This window comes from Labrus mixtus, chromosome 17 (genome assembly GCF_963584025.1).
Source record: "Labrus mixtus chromosome 17, fLabMix1.1, whole genome shotgun sequence".
Taxonomy (NCBI): domain Eukaryota; kingdom Metazoa; phylum Chordata; class Actinopteri; order Labriformes; family Labridae; genus Labrus; species Labrus mixtus.
Genome location: NC_083628.1, coordinates 5,075,891 through 5,094,683, shown reverse-complemented (window position 1 = coordinate 5,094,683; position 18,793 = coordinate 5,075,891). Strand labels below are relative to the sequence as shown.

At 39.8% G+C, this 18,793-nt stretch overlaps 1 protein-coding gene across 1 annotated transcript in view; it reads right to left on the bottom strand.

Annotated features, from left to right (window-relative positions):
• The window catches only part of brinp1 (bone morphogenetic protein/retinoic acid inducible neural-specific 1), a 133,418-nt gene that overhangs the window by 46,030 nt on the left and 68,595 nt on the right, over positions 1 to 18,793 (bottom strand). The window contains exon 4 of the mRNA XM_061061156.1: positions 11,720 to 11,889. Within this exon, the coding sequence (XP_060917139.1) occupies positions 11,720 to 11,889 (170 nt within the window). The remainder of the gene's footprint in view (positions 1 to 11,719; positions 11,890 to 18,793) is intronic.

Here is an 18,793-nt window from a genome sequence, read left to right as displayed (position 1 = left end):
CTAATTCCTTTAACTTGTCATGGGAGCGGTGTGTTCTCACTCGGGGTTTTTTTTCTTCTTTTTTTTTTTTTTCGAAACCACACTGAGAGGAGTTCATTTCTCAGAAAGCAAACCTCACATTATACAGTGTCCCCAAGATCCTTTTCAACTTGAAAGACCCGGGGAGAATAACAAAGTTGGTTTTGAAGCTTTCCGAGACAAGGAAAACAAGGTTTTGAAGGTAAAAAAGATGGGTGAGTAGAACGAGATGTGTGTGTGTGGAGGGAGAACACTGTACAGTTGAACTGTCTTCATTACACGTCACCTCTGCTGAGCCTTTCTAATATGCCCATCACCTGCCATTCTCTTAATGACTTGCTATTTCTGGATACATAGAAATGAAGAGACAAGCTCCTCAGTAATTCTCCCTGCTTGGCTGTTGAAGATCTCAGAGGACATTTTTTTTTTTTTCTGCCTTGTTCGAATCATTTTACAAGGGGCGACGGAGTTACTGTATGTCACATTAAAAGAGACAGATTTCAGGAACACACGTTAAAGCACATTTCTTTAGATAACCTAGACATTTTTCTTGTGTAGGTATTTAACCCACTAACGTCCAGGATGGAATTTGATCATTCCTTATGCAGCACTTTGAAAACAAGCTGCGCTTACATTAATGTCATCAAATTGTTTTAAAGCCAGTCAAAGCACGATGCTTTCAATGTACAATATGTAGAATTTTATTCAAATTTTGACACTAAATATTTAAATTAATTAATAAATTGACTTAACCTGTTATATTTATATATTTTTCATTTGTTGAGTACTTACATTACCTCAAATATTCTCAACAGTTATCAAAGCCAGAGAAATATGTAATTTCTTTGTTGTAATGCAGTGTCAATACAACAAGTTTATCGTTGCCATGGAAACATGGATGTTACGTCAAAAACTGCTATGCAAGGAAGCTGGAATTGCTAAGTGTTCTACAGTGTTGATATATAGTCATCATGTTTTTTTATTAGGCATTCTTTGTCATGTATTTATAAAAAGCAGTTTTTGAAGTATCTATTTACTTTGGAATGATAAACTTTGGAGCATTTCCATTTCTAGCCATGGCACCCTCATGTCCTTAACTCAAGCAACACTGCATATAAATCTGTCACGCTTGCTTGTGGCGAATGCAAATTAGACGTACTTGGCTTCTTGCAACAAAAAAAAAAATCTGGGTCGTATTGTATACATGACAAATTTCCCTCACCTGCCACGAGGCTCACATGACTGGAATGTGATATGGGGATAACTGATGGTGCGGCTGTAGTTGCTACACTATTACTTCTGCCTAAAACACTGCAGAATCATGTGGATGTTTGCATATATAACGCTGGTGTAAATCAGTTCCAGAGTGACTGTATGGATATGTGACCTTGTGAGGGATGAAGTATGCACACTCCCCTGCAGGAGTACATACATGCAGTCTTCATGCATGAATGCATTATGCAGCACACGTGCCACAGCCAGACGCTAGTCCACAAGCACACTCTGTTAGCATGCGAGCACGTTTACACACAGTCAATACAGACACACTCATAAAAACGACATTTTCTTTCCATTAAACCACTCCACTGGGCGTCTTATTTTCAATTCAAAATGACCCTCCCTCCCCACTGGTGTCTACGCTTGCAGCAAATCAGGTCCATCCAAACAAAGACAAAAAACCACAGGTCACTTATTTCTATCAGCAAGGTATGATATTGCTAACAGTGGGAGGAGGACACTGTTTGTATTGACTTTTTTTTTGCACTGACAAACCCTACTGATTTAATAAATGTTAAAGGACATTATTTCACATCCTTGTTATTAAATTAGTTATTTATTTTCCTTAGAAATTATTTAAAGGCTTTATATGCGATTTTTTGATCCAGCAGATGTCACCCTTGAGCACCAGCATGAAACCAAAACAACTCGCGGTGCATTGTGTGTTAATGCTAGAGAATTTACACTGCATGTAAATTTACCCGAAATGACCGTAATCTAGAAACGCAGTTAAGCCGTAAGTACAGTATGTTATTCTTCTTTTCTCTAGTCCCTCAATTAAACAACTTTTATACGCGAGGGGAGGAGTCAGCCGGCCGTCCCTGCGATATAAACAAACTGAAGATAGGACTTGGAAAGACAGTCATGACTCAGAGAGTTATTTTCAGAGGATATATTTGATTTTTATTACATTTAAGTGTGAAAAATCGCATACAAAGCCTTTCATGACGATGTGTGGAAGAATTGGTACAAGAGTGGGATCGTCAACTCATCAGCATCATTTATGTTTAATATTGTACATGGTCCTTTAAAAAAAAAAAAAAAGACATCTATTTAGCTCAGTGTGTCTCGGAAGGAAGTAAAGTGATGATTCATACAATATGGGATGATGATGTATGAGTATGGCCTGGCGGTTTGGGTCACACCCAATGTCGGGAGGTATAGTCCTCCAAGCGGGCAGCCCGGGTTTCGAGTCCAACCTGTGACTCCTGTCCCGCATTACATCCACCTCTCTTTCCCAGTTTCCTACTCTGTCCACTGTTCTGTCATATAAAGGCAAAACACCTTTATACGCCAAAACCCAAAAAGTATTTGTGCAATTCAGACAGTGCTATCTAATGTATTAATTTATACATTATCCCATTGTTTTCCTAAGTTTGATCATATGTTGAGCCCTTATAGACTCATACAATGATACACTGTAAGTTTAACATCAGTTAAGTTTACTGTATGTGGGTTCAGTACTCATTGTGTAGAACAGAGATTGGGATTGGTCCCTTAAATGTTGACATGTTGCTCTCTGAGTTTGCATATTTGACCCAAGATAAAGAAGAAAAAAACTTGACTTTGAAGGCACATTCACTTTTTGTCCTTCCTCGGCTTTAAACTTTTATGTGTTATTCATTACACAGCAGTGGTTGCTGTTTACTTTTTAATGCACAGGGGAGGAAAAGCGGACAAAAAGCATTAGTTTTAGCTGATGTATTCTTAGATATGTGAGTCATAGGTAAATAACAAGGCAAAGATTCCTCTTCTAAAGGCGCCAGCAGCACAGCGGGGATACGGTTGGATTTGATTAACGCCTACCAAGACCTCTTAAGCAGTGCAAAGGCTCAGGGAGACAGAAACGGGGTATCAGGGATGAAAGGTTTGATCAATTCAGCCAGCCACTATGCACGTAGTCTATCAGTCCAATCATTTAGCAGCTAGGAATTTGGTTCAGGCTACACAAAGGACACACACCCATTCAGAGAGATGCTCCCGGCTATTTAAAGCACATCTTCAAACTTTGAGTGTAGAGACTTGTATATTCTTTATCATCACAACAATAAAAGTAGTGCTCCTTCCTTATGGACACATTTTACCCTGATATCATTTTATAATGTCTTTTCAGTGTTCCAACAACTGCAGCTTGCACAGTGTGTGAATCCTGTAGGAGTCCAATAACAATCAAACAGTTGTTTGCATTTCTCACTGCTAAAAAGACGACTGAGTCTCTAATGAGGAAGCTTTGCATTAGTGCCGGCACAGATGTCTGATGTCATCAGTGATTGATGCGTACATGTCCTGCTGGCTGCCCTGATGTTTACGTGCTGTTCCGCCGTCTCATTAGTAGTCTGATAATGACACTGTTAATCAAATAGAGGAGCAAAAATTACACAGCATGGATTTTGTTTGGATATACTACAAATGCGCAATTATTAGCTTTTCATTAATACTGCAACTAAAATGTAATTGTTTGTGTTTTTTTCTTTAACCTGAGCCTATACATTCCTGCGACACAAATATACACATATGCTGATATTCAAACACATACATATGTAATGTGAGATGTCGATAATAAACCTCAGCAATGTATTTTTAAACACAAGAGAGACAGTTTTCAGCGTAATCCCCAGGCGGTCCTGACGTCAGGTTCTGCTGACGAATCAGAGCAAAACATGGAGCAAATTTGTAGGACATGGTTCACCGGCAGCTCTTTCAAGGACACACCCACCCAGAAGCTCACTGAAATTTCTCGGCGACTGCACAGAGAGCTGGCCAATCGGAGGAAGGTGGGCACGTGGGTAGGGGGGCCTTAAAGTGACAGCAGCTTAAAATGAACCGTTTCAGGTAGAAGCTGAAATGAGGGATTTTGCAGACGCCAGTATATAAGGAGGATTTGGAGCTGCACATCTCGCAACCCTACTCAAGATGTGTCTGAGACCGACATAACTAAAGGTGAAAGTGATAATAATAGATTGAATCACATCGCTGTCTCCATCTACATGTATGCAGATTACCTTTTTGTTTGTATTTATCCTGTCATGCTAAATTGTCCTCCCCATCCCATTTAAAAAGGATGAGCACACATCTTTCCAGCAACTTTGTTTGCTTATTTGTTCAACAAGCAAACAGTCTTTGAGAAAAATAAATTGCTAACGCTGGGCTAGATAGGTGTTTACCATAAAATCCAGAATCTATGTCACACCGGTATATAAGGCGCAGTCTGTTTGGAGGTCTCCCAGAGGAAATCAGAGGTATAAACTGTCGTCCTGTGTGGCAATGTCTGTTATGGTTTTTTTGCAGCTGTGTAGCTGTTTTCATTTAGTTCATGATTATGACCTAATGAGGAAGAAAAGCCATAGAAAAATGGCGCTGCTAACCTTGTCCTTGTGATTTGTGTCCCAGCACGCTTTGCACAGGGAAGCTGTCACATGCAATACACAAAGAATCGGGGCAAATTTTCAACCACTTCGTTACGTCACGTAGTGGGTGATGTCTCAGCGTTTTATACTCGTAAAATGGTTACACCAGTATGTAGGATGCAGCCCACTTTTTTAAAGTTTATTTTTTGGTCTTTATTTTTCCTGTTTTTTAGAGATCGGAGAGTGGAGAGAGACAGAAATCAAGGAGAGAGCGTGGGGAATGCCATGCAGGAAAGGAGACACAGGTCGGATTCGAACCTGGGTCACCTGCTAGGAGGGCAATAGCCTCAGTTCATGGGGGCGTTCGCACTAACCACTAGGCTACCGGCACCCTGCAGCGCACTTTTAAGATGAAAAAAATGGTTAAAAGTGAGTCTTACACTCTGCTGTTTAGCTGCAGCATCAAACTGCATGTTACTGTATACATGTTAATAACACATAAAGGTTTGACTGATGCTGCGGTGGTTCTTACTCAGTGTTGGGGGAAGTTAACAAATGTATAATAAAGTTTAAAAAAAAGTTTTAGGACCGCTGCCATAGTGTAGCTTAAACCATAATTTAAAAAAAAAATCATACGGACATTGATTTTTTTTTGGTGACAACAAACTATTGCTTGACTTGGATTTTTAAATACACACTTTCAGGTAACAATTCCCTCGAGGAGAATAATAACTTCTTGTTGCAAAGATAACTTCCATCCATCACGGGGAACACTTCTGTGATATCAGGGCGAAGAGCCAGACGAAAGTTGGCAGCGAGCCATTTGGGACATTTTGTTGAAGCGATCGGGCTTCCAGCAGCTTGTCCCTGACATCTGCACAATATGTAGCCGTTTCCAAACGAGAGAATATTACCTCTTCACTCCCTCTAATTTAACACTTCTTCACAAAGGGGTTTAGTTTTTCTCCATGAAGGAGGCTTCAAAGGAGATTTTCTCATAGCAACACAAGCCAACAGACAGGCACTTAATGTAAGAATATGAAAAGTCTCTGATTTACAGGCGTATGCACCCAATGTTAATTATCTTTATTAGAAGATATTTTTAGGGTTTGGATATGAAGCTCTGTGGGTTGTTTTGGTATTGCATTAATGGTTCATGATCTTAATATCCATAACTCATTCGAGAACTTATTTACACAGTATTATTAAAAAGAATATAACACTGGCTCACTCCTAAATTAATAAAAATGCATTTGTAAATGAGAAAAACAGAATATATTTTCTCACTTCACCCTTTGTAAGGACCCTTTTTTTACACAAGAACTTCAATCTTTAATCTTTGCATTCATCTCACTGAAAATACTTTTACTTTTTTTGTTTTACCAAAAACATCTAATTTTAGTACTTTTTCTTAAAGGAAGAATGTGACACTTTTTGATCCAGTAGATGTCGCCCTTGAGCACCAGCATGAAACCAAAACAAACTGCTGATTGGCGACACCGCCACTGTACTACAAGCCACCGCTCTCCTCCGGCATCACACCTCCAACCTCCCCCAACTAGAATTTGCACGGAGGAGTTTAGTGCAAGCGGAGGACGAACTTGTCCTTTGCTCGAGCTGCAATTGCCCGTGACCTGCATTGTTGTGTTAGCAGGCTAATGTTAGCACTCTGCTAACCTGTCGCTTAACATTGCACATAAATTGACACGATGTCTAAATAAGCAGTGAGTATGTTCTTCTTCTTTTCTTTAGTCCTTGACTAAAACAGCTTTTATACACAAAGGGAGGAGACGTCTGTCCGGTCCATGTACAACATGATGTTAACACGGCTCCGACAACAACACTGCCAGCGGGACTCAGGCGTCTCACTCATTGTAGACAGTCATGACTCAGAGAGACATTTACAGAGGGTATACTTGATTTCTACTGTATTTATGTGTAAAATGTCACATTCTTCCTTCTGTAAAAAACATTCATTTTGTGTCAGCCCCTGGGGACAAAGTGTTACCTTATTTCTTAACCTGTCCTGCACATGCATGTATGAGGAGTTTTTTTTTTACTGTCTTACACACCGCTCCCTGTGAATCTTTGCCAGAGAAAATTTGGTGTGAAGATCTGATTGCTTCTTACACCCCTGCCATCTCTATCATCTTTACCCTGATATTTACCTCAGGCTCATAATTATCACCGCTGGAGAAACGATTTCTTATAAAAGAGAACATACATATTTCAACGTATTTAGTGTCAAAGAGGGAACATATCAGATAATCAGTAGTTTTATTCATTGCATCTGCAGTTTAACATTGTGCCATGTGCATAGATTTGCTTAACACGTTTGGAATTACAGATCTACTGTATAATAAAGAACACTTGGTATTATTATTTGATCACAGTGCATGCATTAATTGTAATTATTATGAATAAAACAAACTGTTATTCTTGAAACAAAATGATGAGCAAAATTGAACTGGTTGTTCTATTTATGCAAAATGCTGCAAATGAACGAGCTTAATAAGAACAAATGATGAGCAGGCTGATGAATGAAATAGTCATTAATTAAAAATGTGATGTGGAATCCTTCAGAGGCTAAAGATACAGCTGCCGTCCAAAAAGGAAAATGTTGGTACAACATAGTGAACTTGCCTTTGAACCTGCTTACTTGCAGTCAGGAAATGTCTCAAACATATCTGCAGTATTGACACATGTTTTTCATCCTGATTGTAAGTTTGCACTCCAAAGCAGGTCCTCGCAGCCGTGCTGAATCAATATTGGAGGAGCAAAGCCCTTGTTCTCTCTGTTTATAGATCCATGCCTTCTGCTGGACTTTGCTTCCTCTGCACATTCTGATCACAGTCTGTCTGCTGGCAACGTGACCGGAGAACTGCAATTTGTGCTCCACTTATTTATAGTCCCGAGATACCAGAATGCAAGTTCAGCTTTTACATGAGTTTTGGTTATGTTTTCTCTGATATTTTTTAAAGTATTTAAATTCGAAGAGGCATGCATTTTCTACAAAACTTGTGAATGATCGACTGCTATTTAAAGCCATTACATTGGAAATTTCACTTAATTTCTTTCACAACAGGTACCAGCCTGTGCAGAATACGTCCATCTTCTTTTGTGCAAATCAAAACAGATACTTATAGCTTTGCATGCTGTGTTTAAGTAGGTATTCAGAGTTTGTAATATTTGGTTAAAATTAGAAAGAAAATGATGCGTCATGTCAAGGTTTTTAATTAACTTTGACTGGGCCTAAATGATTTCATTTTTTATTTATTGAGGAGCGTATGGTGTACTTTATCGGTCTGCAGGAGATGTGAAGCAACTCTGCTCAAACAAGGAAGTGGACCCGTAGATATATGAATTATGTTACTAATGTGAACACAGAGCAGCAGGGGAGAGGGAAGGGGGAAGGAATCTTGCTCGGAATTAAACAATGGTGCCTAATGTAAAAATTCTCTTAAAGGAAGTTTAAAAAATAAATTAAATGAAATGGGAAATATATTTCTACCAGTATAATTTTGTCTAAATGGAAATTGTAACAAAGAAAAAACAGACTAACTCTGCACCTTGAGTGTGTACACAGCCAAGTCTATTTTATCCGTTTAAGGTGCAAGAGGCATCCACTAATAGTTTCTAACAAGTCATTACAAACTTTCAGAGGAAGCATTACCTGATAGGTCAAAGACGAGCTATCTGGCATGTCAACATTCCCCATTAACTCGCACACAAACTCACTCAATCAACAAGCCATTCCTTGCCATTTTCCACATTTAGACAGTGCCTCACCTCTTGACATATGCTACAGCTCCATCAGCCTTGATCAGCAGAGCAGACATGAAGTCCACTCAGCTTTGCAACAACTTTAATGTGACTGTGTGTGTGCCTGTGTGTGCGTGTGTGTGTGTGCCTGTGTGTGTATGTGTGTGTGTGTGTGTGTGTGTGTGTGTGTGGACACTCTCCACACCTCCTGCCTTCCTGACTCAGCAGCCTCTGTCAGGTCTGCTTAATTTCGTCATGCTTGACTTCCTGCTACCTAGAGTCTCATCTGCCAGAGCCCCTTAATCCACTTGTCACTCATGAAAACAAAAAGCGAGGGAAGGTGCTCCTTGAATGGAGACAGGGAGGTGGAGCATTGCTGGGTATATAGGGAGAGTTGGATTGGAGTTTTTTTTTTTTTTTTGGTGCAGGTGTGCAGGCACAGGTGCGTGGCAGCAGCTGTGTGGGAGTTTCAGACTTCTAGCAAAGTTTACAACTATTCAGTGACTTTGCTGAGAAAGGGGCATCAATCCTCCCACAGAAACAAAAATGTATTAAAATCTTAACTGTAAGGCAACTTTTTGAGTTTATATCAACCAATTAAAAAGTTTTCATGGATCTCTGTAGTATGTGTGTCCAATGTGCCCCAAGAGAGCCTACAGTCCTTCTGCATTGCAAACTAAAAGGTCGGTTACACCAGCTACGTTACACCAAGCAGTTAGATGTGTACTAATACTTGACGGTCGCCGATCTGTGCACTTTCTCACAGATGGACAGGCATGTATATCTTAGTTTGGTTGCTTGATGCTAGAACATAATGGCAATTGCAGTTAACAGGCAGACATAATTTGCATCAATTGCAGTCATTTGAACTAAGGAAAGAATCAATTTTACTTAATGGTCACATATTATCCTCCTATTCAACAAGTTTAAATAAGTCTCAGAGCTCCCCAAAACATGTCTGTGAAGGTTTGTTTTGCCATAAATCCACTGTGATCCTGTATTTCATTATGCCTATTAACTAATTTAATTCAGCCCTGCTCAGAACAGGCTGAGTCCGTAGATTTAAATGTAAACGAGCTGTGTCTGACCACGGCCCCTCTCTGGAAGGGCTTGGGCTTTCTCGCTACATGCCCTATTGTTTACGGTAAGACGGTAGACTCAGAGGTCAGAACAAACACCTAGCTGTGGGAGTGTCACCCACCATGGGGGAGGGGTTAAGGCCCTTTGTGATGTCATGAAGGGAAAATCTCCAAACGGTCCGTTTGAGCACACATTTTCTGAAAGGTGGAGCAGGTAAAAGCCAGAGAGGTAGGAGGGACACATATTAGTGTTAGAAAAACATGGTAACAAGTGTGTTTTGTATAATGTGTTACCTTTAAGTAAATTGATAGTTTCAGGGATATAGTGAGTAATGACTGGGAGGAAAGGAGCCACAGGCTGGACTGGATCCTATGCTGCAATCTTTGAGGACTATAGCCTCATGGGGCACGACCTAACCGCTAGTCCAACTGCCTGATGGTATCTTTAACCTTATGCACAAATATAAATCCCTACTATGTGATTCTAGGTTTGGGATTCATCTCTAAAGAAATCCGTTTCACAGGGCGCCATTAGCCTGTTGTTTAGTGCCAGCCCCATGTATGGAGACTGTAGTCCTCCAAGCGGGCGGCATGGGTTCAATTTCAATCTGTGGCTCCTTTCCCTCATGTCATTCCCCACTCTCTCTCGCCCCAATTTCCTACTATATCCCCTGTCCTGTCTCTAAATAAAGGCATAAAACATAAAAAGAAATCTTAATAAGTAAGAAATGAATCTGTAACAGAAAAAGGAAGCACTTTCATTGATGGCTGTCTATAGCCTTTAGTTAGTCTGTCTGAGAGTGATTTTTTATATTAAAATAATATAATATAAAGCCCTAATTGCAGAATATCTAAGTCTGAAGTCAAACAGATAGTTTTCATTGATATTTGCAGGAGGTGATGCAGTGCTTCAGGATAAAAGTCTATACCATCGGCTGACATTCCAATTTCTCTCGGGTGCAGACTATTTTCAGATCTGCAATCTGCTTTCTGCTCAAAATTGGCTGCTTGCAGCCTGGAAAAAGCAGACAGGTCTAAATAATTATGATCACCTGGGCTTGAAATTATCACCAGCTAACTCACTCTGTGTTGGTTAAATTTGACTGTGACAGGTAATACAAATCTACCTGCAGCTTTGTTGGTGTTTTCTGAATCTGTGTCCTTAAAAAACAAACACCCTTTGCAGGTACTGAGGCCCTTAAAGTGTGTGCTTTTAATGATTTCTCTCTAAATCACTTGGTTCAAGTTTGTGTGAAGAGTTTTTAACTGCTTCTGCAACAGATTGAAATTAATAATGATGCCTCGTTGTAATAGAGGTAGGTATGGGATGAAGTGAAAAGAACTCAACAATGAACGCCTATTTTTTCTGCGAGTCTGGTTGGGGAAGTTAATTTCTCCATTTAAATCCTCCATTGATATTTCAAAAAATCCTTATATCAAGGGGCTGACTATATTACATTTGATGTGGCGCAAAAACTGCATTGAAAAATAGAGGGCAAAGGTATAAGATTGTGTACATACTTTTTTTTTTTAATCAAGGATTGACCCATCCCACAATCCATTGCAAATGATGCAGCTTCTTCTTAAATTTAACTTAAGTGTTGCAATATCTATCGTGTTTTTTTTTGTGTAAATATAGGCCTATGTATTACATTTACTGCGGCAGAATAAGGTTATTAGCTAGTTAGTTACATGCTAGCTACATTGTGCCTTACACATTGCATAATAAAGGGGAGGAGTTAGAGAGAATGACCTTGCCATTATGGACATGTTTTTGCTGTCACTTAAAAGCTGTAACCATATCGTTTCTATGTATGTGTGTGTTGATCCACCATCTTCTTCTGAAACAACATTTAACATTTGGCCTAATTTCTGGGACATGGTCATATGGGATGGGTATCCCAAAACTCTGGCCAATTTGATTTTACTTGATGTTATTTATATTTTACAACTGCTTTCCCTAGCCCCCTCTCCTTAGTCCCTCTGATGGCATCAGCCTATGTGCACAAGAATCTGGTTTTCTTTCTTTTTTTCATCTGATGCCCAAAAAGGAAAGAAGAGACTGGCTGTTTTCGAAACTTCCCACTATACTTGTAGGAACATCTGATTTGGCTAAAATGCAGTATGCAGTACGCAAACAACTGAGAGATCCGCAGTATGTGAAAAATACCCAAGACACTGAACATAGGGCACTGGTTGCCTAGTGGTTAGTGCGCTTCAGGAGTGTGCACCAACCTTGATGGCATTGGTGGAGATTTGGATCTCATGCAGCTTCCTCATCGTTCCATCACGGTCTATGAAGTACGACGAGGCCAGCTGATGAAGGGCTTCCACGTTCTGAGTAGCATTGACGAGCTTCCTGTCCAGCTTGTTCTTGGCCAGGTACATCGTCAGCGCCTCCTCTCCTACAGGAAGTACAAGGGAATGGAAAATGGTCAGGATTATTCTTAAGTTCATGAGGGGGAGTGAACTTAGAGGGGTTGATGCACAAGAGCAAGTCAAGTACTCAGCCTTGCATTTGAATAAATTACCTAAATGTAGGTGTATTTCATATATAGCATGAGCATCCTTTGGATATAATTTGTGAGAATTGTCCCATCCAGGCTTATCTCCACTGCAAATTGAGCTCCTAAAAGTAGAGATAAGTCAGAGGTCTAAATACCATGCCAGCAGCTTCAGTTTGAGAAACCGGATGCCCCAGTTTTCCAGGAACAGATTCAATATTTCCTGCTTTATCCCCACCTGGCACCATCCCCAGAATTGTCCCCGGATTTACCCCTATTGGGATAGAATTATTTCCATGAGAGGTCTAGTGATATTATATCCCCCCCCCCTCCAAATACCACAGGAGTTTCATCCTGTGGAGAACAAATGTATCACGTCCGGTATCTTTCTTTTCTCCCGCTACCTCAGGAAGGGAAGAGTCAAATTAAATACAAACACGCAGATATGAAAGAACAATTCAGATTGCAGAGATTTAATTAGTGCCTGGACAATTTGAGAAAAAAATAGGGTTGAGAACAGGAGCCGCTGCAGCTGCTTTTATAACCACGCAGATCCTCCTGAGGAGTATTGTACCTGTTTATCTTTACTGTGGCATTGTCTGACATGTTCCTCGATAACCAGAGTTCCAACACTTTATTTTTTTCAATCTGGATGGCTGAATAAATTCACTCATCTATATATTTCAATCAAATGTATGACCCTGTGTAGTGATACTCACGCTGCCTATAGAGAGGGATGAAGATATTCCTTTCTTGCTTTTCTATTTTAAACATAGAGAGGATCTGTTTTGTGTCTTTTATTTGTACCAAAGATGAAAACCTTACATTGGCCAAGTCTGCACACATCACGATGAGCCAGTAGCTATGGCAAGTCTATGACAGTAACTGATGTTGGGACTCTTATTGTTCATACAAAAGTTTGGGGCAGGTTATATTGGAGTTTAAGACTATGTCCTTTTTCCAAACCCAACATGCATTTCAGATCTGATCTCAGGATTTTACTTGAACGACACCAATTTGCTTCCAATGACAATGGACATGTCTGGGGCGCAAAGAGCTGAGCCCTGTTAATGTGAGACAAACCTTGGACCGCACTTTTCCAGTCTTCTAACTACTCAAAGTGCTTTTATACCGCATGTCACAGCTAACCATTCACACACTGACGGCAGAGGTTGCTATGTGTCCATCAGTATTAACTTATCTATTCATACACATTCATACGCCGCAACCAAAGCAGCAGGAGCAACTTGGGGTTAACTGTCTTTCCCAAGGACACATCGGACATGTGGCTGCAGGAGCTGGGGATCAAACCCCAGACCTTCCGGTTGAGAGACGACCGACTCTACCCACTGAGGCACAGGAGAGAGAGTCCTCAGGTCACCTGCTTGGCAATATACATTATATACATTTCTATTTGGCCAGTGCCCCTCAATGGAAATATTCACACAGAAATTAACCAGTATGAATTTTTAATGAAAGCTGACAGGAGCTGAAAGACTACCAGGTTCATTGTACGCATTCTCTAATTAAAGTTTAACGTGTTTAAATAGACTTTCTTCCCTTGATGCTTGGAGGGGGACGGTGCCCCATCACCCTTATTAACAAACCGCAACAAACTGGTTGCAGCCCTGTTGGTGATAGAACTATTTATAAGAACTAACTATTTCCCAGAACTACGCCAAACAATTCTGAAGGGTGATTACAGTTGTGGGCTTTGTCTCAGTAGGTTCTAATGTGCACCCATAATACTTCTCATACGCTGATGTAAAGACTTCAAGTGTGATGTGAATTTCAAATCACTTCCACTGTTTTGAGGTCAAAACTGCTGTGAATATATAACTCATTATGCACACAAAAAAACAGCATGTCTCTAATCCCTTCCCATAAAGGCTGCCTTATGAATAAAAAATAACCGAAAAAAAGCCCTCACCCTCTCTGAATGTGTGTCCAGTACTGTATATTCTGTACGTCAAGTTTGAATGTCCACAGGAAAGAAATGCAGGGATTGTAATTTAAACGGCACCACTGACCTTTAAGTCAGCATGCGAACATGACAAAGGGGAAGAATGTGAGCGCTCCAAGTAGAAAGAGGGCCAAATATTTACAGAGCACCAGACAATCTCTCTGATTTGCATCTCATATGTTTGTTTGTTGACACACAATAAAAGGGTTGAGCTGCCTCTTCTTCGATACACATCATATTTCCCCATCTCTCGTTCCTACGAGCAAAAACAGACGCACAAAAAGCAAACAAGCAAACAGCAATTCATATTCCACAAGCTCAGAAAAAACCTTGCCTTTCCAAGATTATTGCTCAAAAGGCACACCATATGCCTGGAACTGGTTCAAGAGCATGTCACATATGTTCAGGTTCCCAGTGATGTGAATGTTTATTTGGCCCCCAGTGATGCATAGCGAGTTGGTCACTTAACTTGTGGTGACCGTGACCAGGGGTGGGTAGCAGTCAGGGCCAATGTCTCATGCCTGGTTAGAGTACAAGCACTGAACGGGTGAGGGCCTCCATTCTCTGACGCTGCCATGCTCTCGCACCCTCGGGGGTTAGCAAAGTTACTTACACACACTTGACTTACACTACTGCACAAGAATAATGGTCGCACATTAAGCCCCTGATCTGGCCTTTTTTTTTTATTCCTATTGTAACTTAGTGTGGCATAAAGGAGGTCTTCTGTGCATAAATATTTTGTGGTTATTGCTGCTGGTCAGGCAAAATCATTACCCTGGAGGCTTTAAAAAATTCATCTGTGTGCACCTTCCTGTAAGTAATACATTGTGTAACATTATTACAAGGCACCACACTGGCACGCTGCCAGAATTAATCAGCTCATGCAGAGCTTATGTGTTTACAGCTGAGAGGTATTTAAAAACAACGTACTGTTTCACCTCAAAATCGCTAAGGGTGTGCGTGCAAGTGTGCAAATGCCTCCACTGCATATGTACATTTTCTTTTGCATGTGTGTGTGCATGCATATGGATGTGGATGAGGGTTAGGAGTGCAAGTAGGGTTTTTAAAGTAATGGAATGGCTGGGAGTGCTCCATTTGGTGGTTATGGTACAAATGTGGGTCATTTTATGGAGAACATTAAACAGCACTGCTTTGCACAGAGCAGAGGAAAGACGCAAATGGATGTAATTGTTAGTTTTTCTGTTTTTCAAATGACTTTCACAAACCATATTTATTCAGAGTATGCAAACATAGATGAACCCAAACACATAGCAATTTTATTATGTCTTATTTTTAAGCATTCTATCTGTATTTTTTGGGTAGAAATTGGGAAAATAATCAATTGTTGCCTTATAAAAAGTATGTTTATTTAAAAGAAAATGTATAAATGAGATTTCTCTCAACTCCAACACAATATTTCTCCAACTGAAAAAACACAGAAAAGAGATGAAAAGCCAAAAGCTGCAATTCATGGAAATAGTTCAATGAATCAATCAATCTGTATTTATGAAGTGCTGACAATGGCAGGTGTTATTTTAAGACACTTCACAAGACACTTTTGATTATATAACAAAGGAAAATGGCAACATTTGGCAAAGTAAGTGGCCAAGGAAAAAATGGCCTTTTTAATTCAATTGGACAATTTTGCAGCCAGCCTTGGGTGAACACCATACATTTATAATGTTAATAATAATAATTTCAGACAGCCGAAATTTCCGAGGGCAGTGAACATTTCCATGGTAACAACAGGCTCCGCCAATCAGTTACATCGGTGTGACATTCTAGGAAAAATCTCCAGGGTAGATAAAAACTGTCTGGAACAGTCTGAAACCTGAGCAGCCTGCAGACTGCGCTTTGACGACAGAGGGATATATATTTACCTACTCATTTGAAAATTTGCCCAAGTTAATAATACATATTCAACAGTGTATCAATACATTATCTTTGATATTTAAATTATAGAACAGCAGAATACCCCATTTTGAATGGGATGGAGAATAAAATAGTGTGTTATGCAGATGATATTGTCTTATATTAACAAAAAAAGATCCTAGCACAAGAGACCTCTTAAAATAAAAATAAACCTTCATACACAATATATATTGAAAAAACAATATGAATAAATCAGACCCAATTGTGCCCAACTATAACTTGGTTCCTGCTTTGTGCAACAGATATTATGTTAGTGTGGCTGAGACTTTGAGATAGCCAAGCTCTTGCTGCTCAATTATGCCTTGTACTTCATATGTTGGAAGCAAAACAAGAGTGCCTAACTAATAAAAAAAGTTTCAAGTATGATGTGGCAAAGGTTGTTCTGTGAGGTTTTTATGTGAGTAGTCTTCTGCTTACAGCCCAGAGCACAGCCGGCACTCTGCATATGAACTCTAGCCTCAGGCTTCAGTGACCACGAGTCAATTCGATAAAGTACTTTCTTCCTCTCTGGAGCTGAGCGCATAAGACTGTTGCACTGCAAAGGCCTCTAATCCCATCATATAGGTTGAGTATTCACTTGAGAGTGGGAGGGAAAATCTTCAGGGCTGAGATACAGTCACTCCCAAATGAAAAGTCTTATTCCATATAGCTTGTTGACGTAAAAAATCAAAGACATCACTCAGTGGGTATGCAGTACAACTTTTCTTGATCTTTTATAGTCTTAGACAACATTACATACCAATAAAAAACTTCATTTTTGTCCTCTTATGCGCTTGTATAATATACATTAGCAGCCAGAATCATCAGATACCATGCATTTGGAAAGAGTTATGTTAAGTCTTTTTGTCCTTTATGAATAATTTGTGCATCTTCAAAGATTAAAGATCAAAGATATAATTAAAGTGAACCCAATTGCAAATTTGCAGTTCACATTTTTATGAGCATTTTCATCGTTCCTCTCTGTTGACTTAAATTCTGTGTACCCCTCTGTACAAACACCAGGATTCAAACATATGAGAAATTTGCAATGACAGATGTGGTAAATTATGTCCCTCACAGCTTTAGCAGAATGCAAATCTGTCCTTCACACTGTTTCTGAATATCTCTCTCTCTCTAGCATTTACATACAACCTTGCCTGCGCTGTTCTCAGTCCTCATCCTGTAGCCCCTGATACAAAGAGAGGTTTTGATTGTACTGTAAATAAACACACCACACCTACAGTATTGTTCTCAGTGGCTGCAGGCAAACAAAAGATGTTAAGCATCCGTGTCAACACTTTCTGATGTGTTTTCCAGCACCGGCTTCAGAACTGAAGTCAAATTCTGGAGCGTCGACTCACAGCTGTGGCGTCTTTTGTTGGGGAAGTCTGAGACGTGTTTGTTCTCTTTTAACTTCAAGTCTCCCACGCGCGGTGTGCACACCAGGATGCAGTCGGGTCATATGCTTGCACTTCAAAATACACGTGCTGGATGCCTCTTTAAAGCATCCACATAAACTCGGCTCCAGGTTGTATGCAGTAGTTAAAATGTTCTGACAGCAGAGAGGCAGCATGCAAATGAGGCTTGTTTCCCAAAACATCTTTTGCAGATGCTGTCAGTCAGTTGTGTTAACATAGAGAGTAACTGACAATCTTCCTCTGTTCAATCATTTCAGAATGAAGCTAACCCTGGCATTACTACAGTACCACATTTACACACATTTACTTACTCCAAGAACTACAATTAGAATGTTTTAATTTTGAAAGTTGTCATAATATGAATTAATGAGACACAGATATCTGTAGCTCCTTATACTGGTGGATATGCAACAACCAATGTACAATAACTGAGCCACTGTCCGGCTGCACACTAAGCTAGTTCCACACTACATGAAGCAGATAAAAGGTTAACAAAAAAGAGTAAATTGTGTCATGTATCCAGACTTAGCAAACAAAGGGTTTTCTCCAACACAGTTATTTGTCACTGAGTACTCTGTATTGATGCTTAGATTGTATAAAACATGGACGTAGTCTCTGTAACATCACTGATTGCTTTCTGAAGAGGTGTTATGAACCCAAACGATGGTGGTCACCATATTGGAAATACTATCTCCACCTAACTTTGACTTAATCTCTAGTAACAGGCAAAGAGTTAGCGCTGAGGCGGGCCTTAAGCCCCATGGCAAACTACAACACTCAACTCACCCACACCAAAATTCATGCTAATTTATGAAGAATTCCATCAACCTTGTAGAATCAAAATGGATGAGTCTAGGAGAGTTTTCACCAGTACAGAAATTAGCTATTGAGAATTAATTTGTGCTTGTACCAGGCTGTCAACAGGTTTATTGCGGCTGTAAAAATTGACATATTAACATGGGATGCTAACAGGATTACCTGGTTTTCTCAGAAAACTGCTGATTTTTTGCACTTTGCAGTGGCTTCATTTTTTTGACACCCAAGGTGGACACTTACTTTTCCAGGCACTGTAGGCCCCATTACTTTTGCAATGAAAAGATGCAACGGGCCAATAAAACAAATCATGAATAAGTCTCATTTGAATTGTTGGAAAGATGAACAATGAAGTGCTGAATTTGGAGCTGAAGTTTTAAGAATTGGACAAAGAATGGGGAACCATAATGACGTTTAGAGGTCCAAACAGTCTCCATCATTAGCAGTGGCAGAGGAAATGGGAAGGAAAAAGTCATAAAAAGTCTTAAGAGAGAGGACATAAAAAGAGTTTCCTCAACTCTTATCATTTTATTTTCCTTCCCCTAACTTAATCTTTCAAGTTTTTATTTTTATTTGACAATCCCTTAAATGCGCCCTTTGGTGATTTTTTTTTGGTTTTGTATACATTCAAAGTAACTCATCAAAAAACACATTAGTTGTATCCTTCAGGACAAACAAATGTGTTGACCGCATTTGCTTT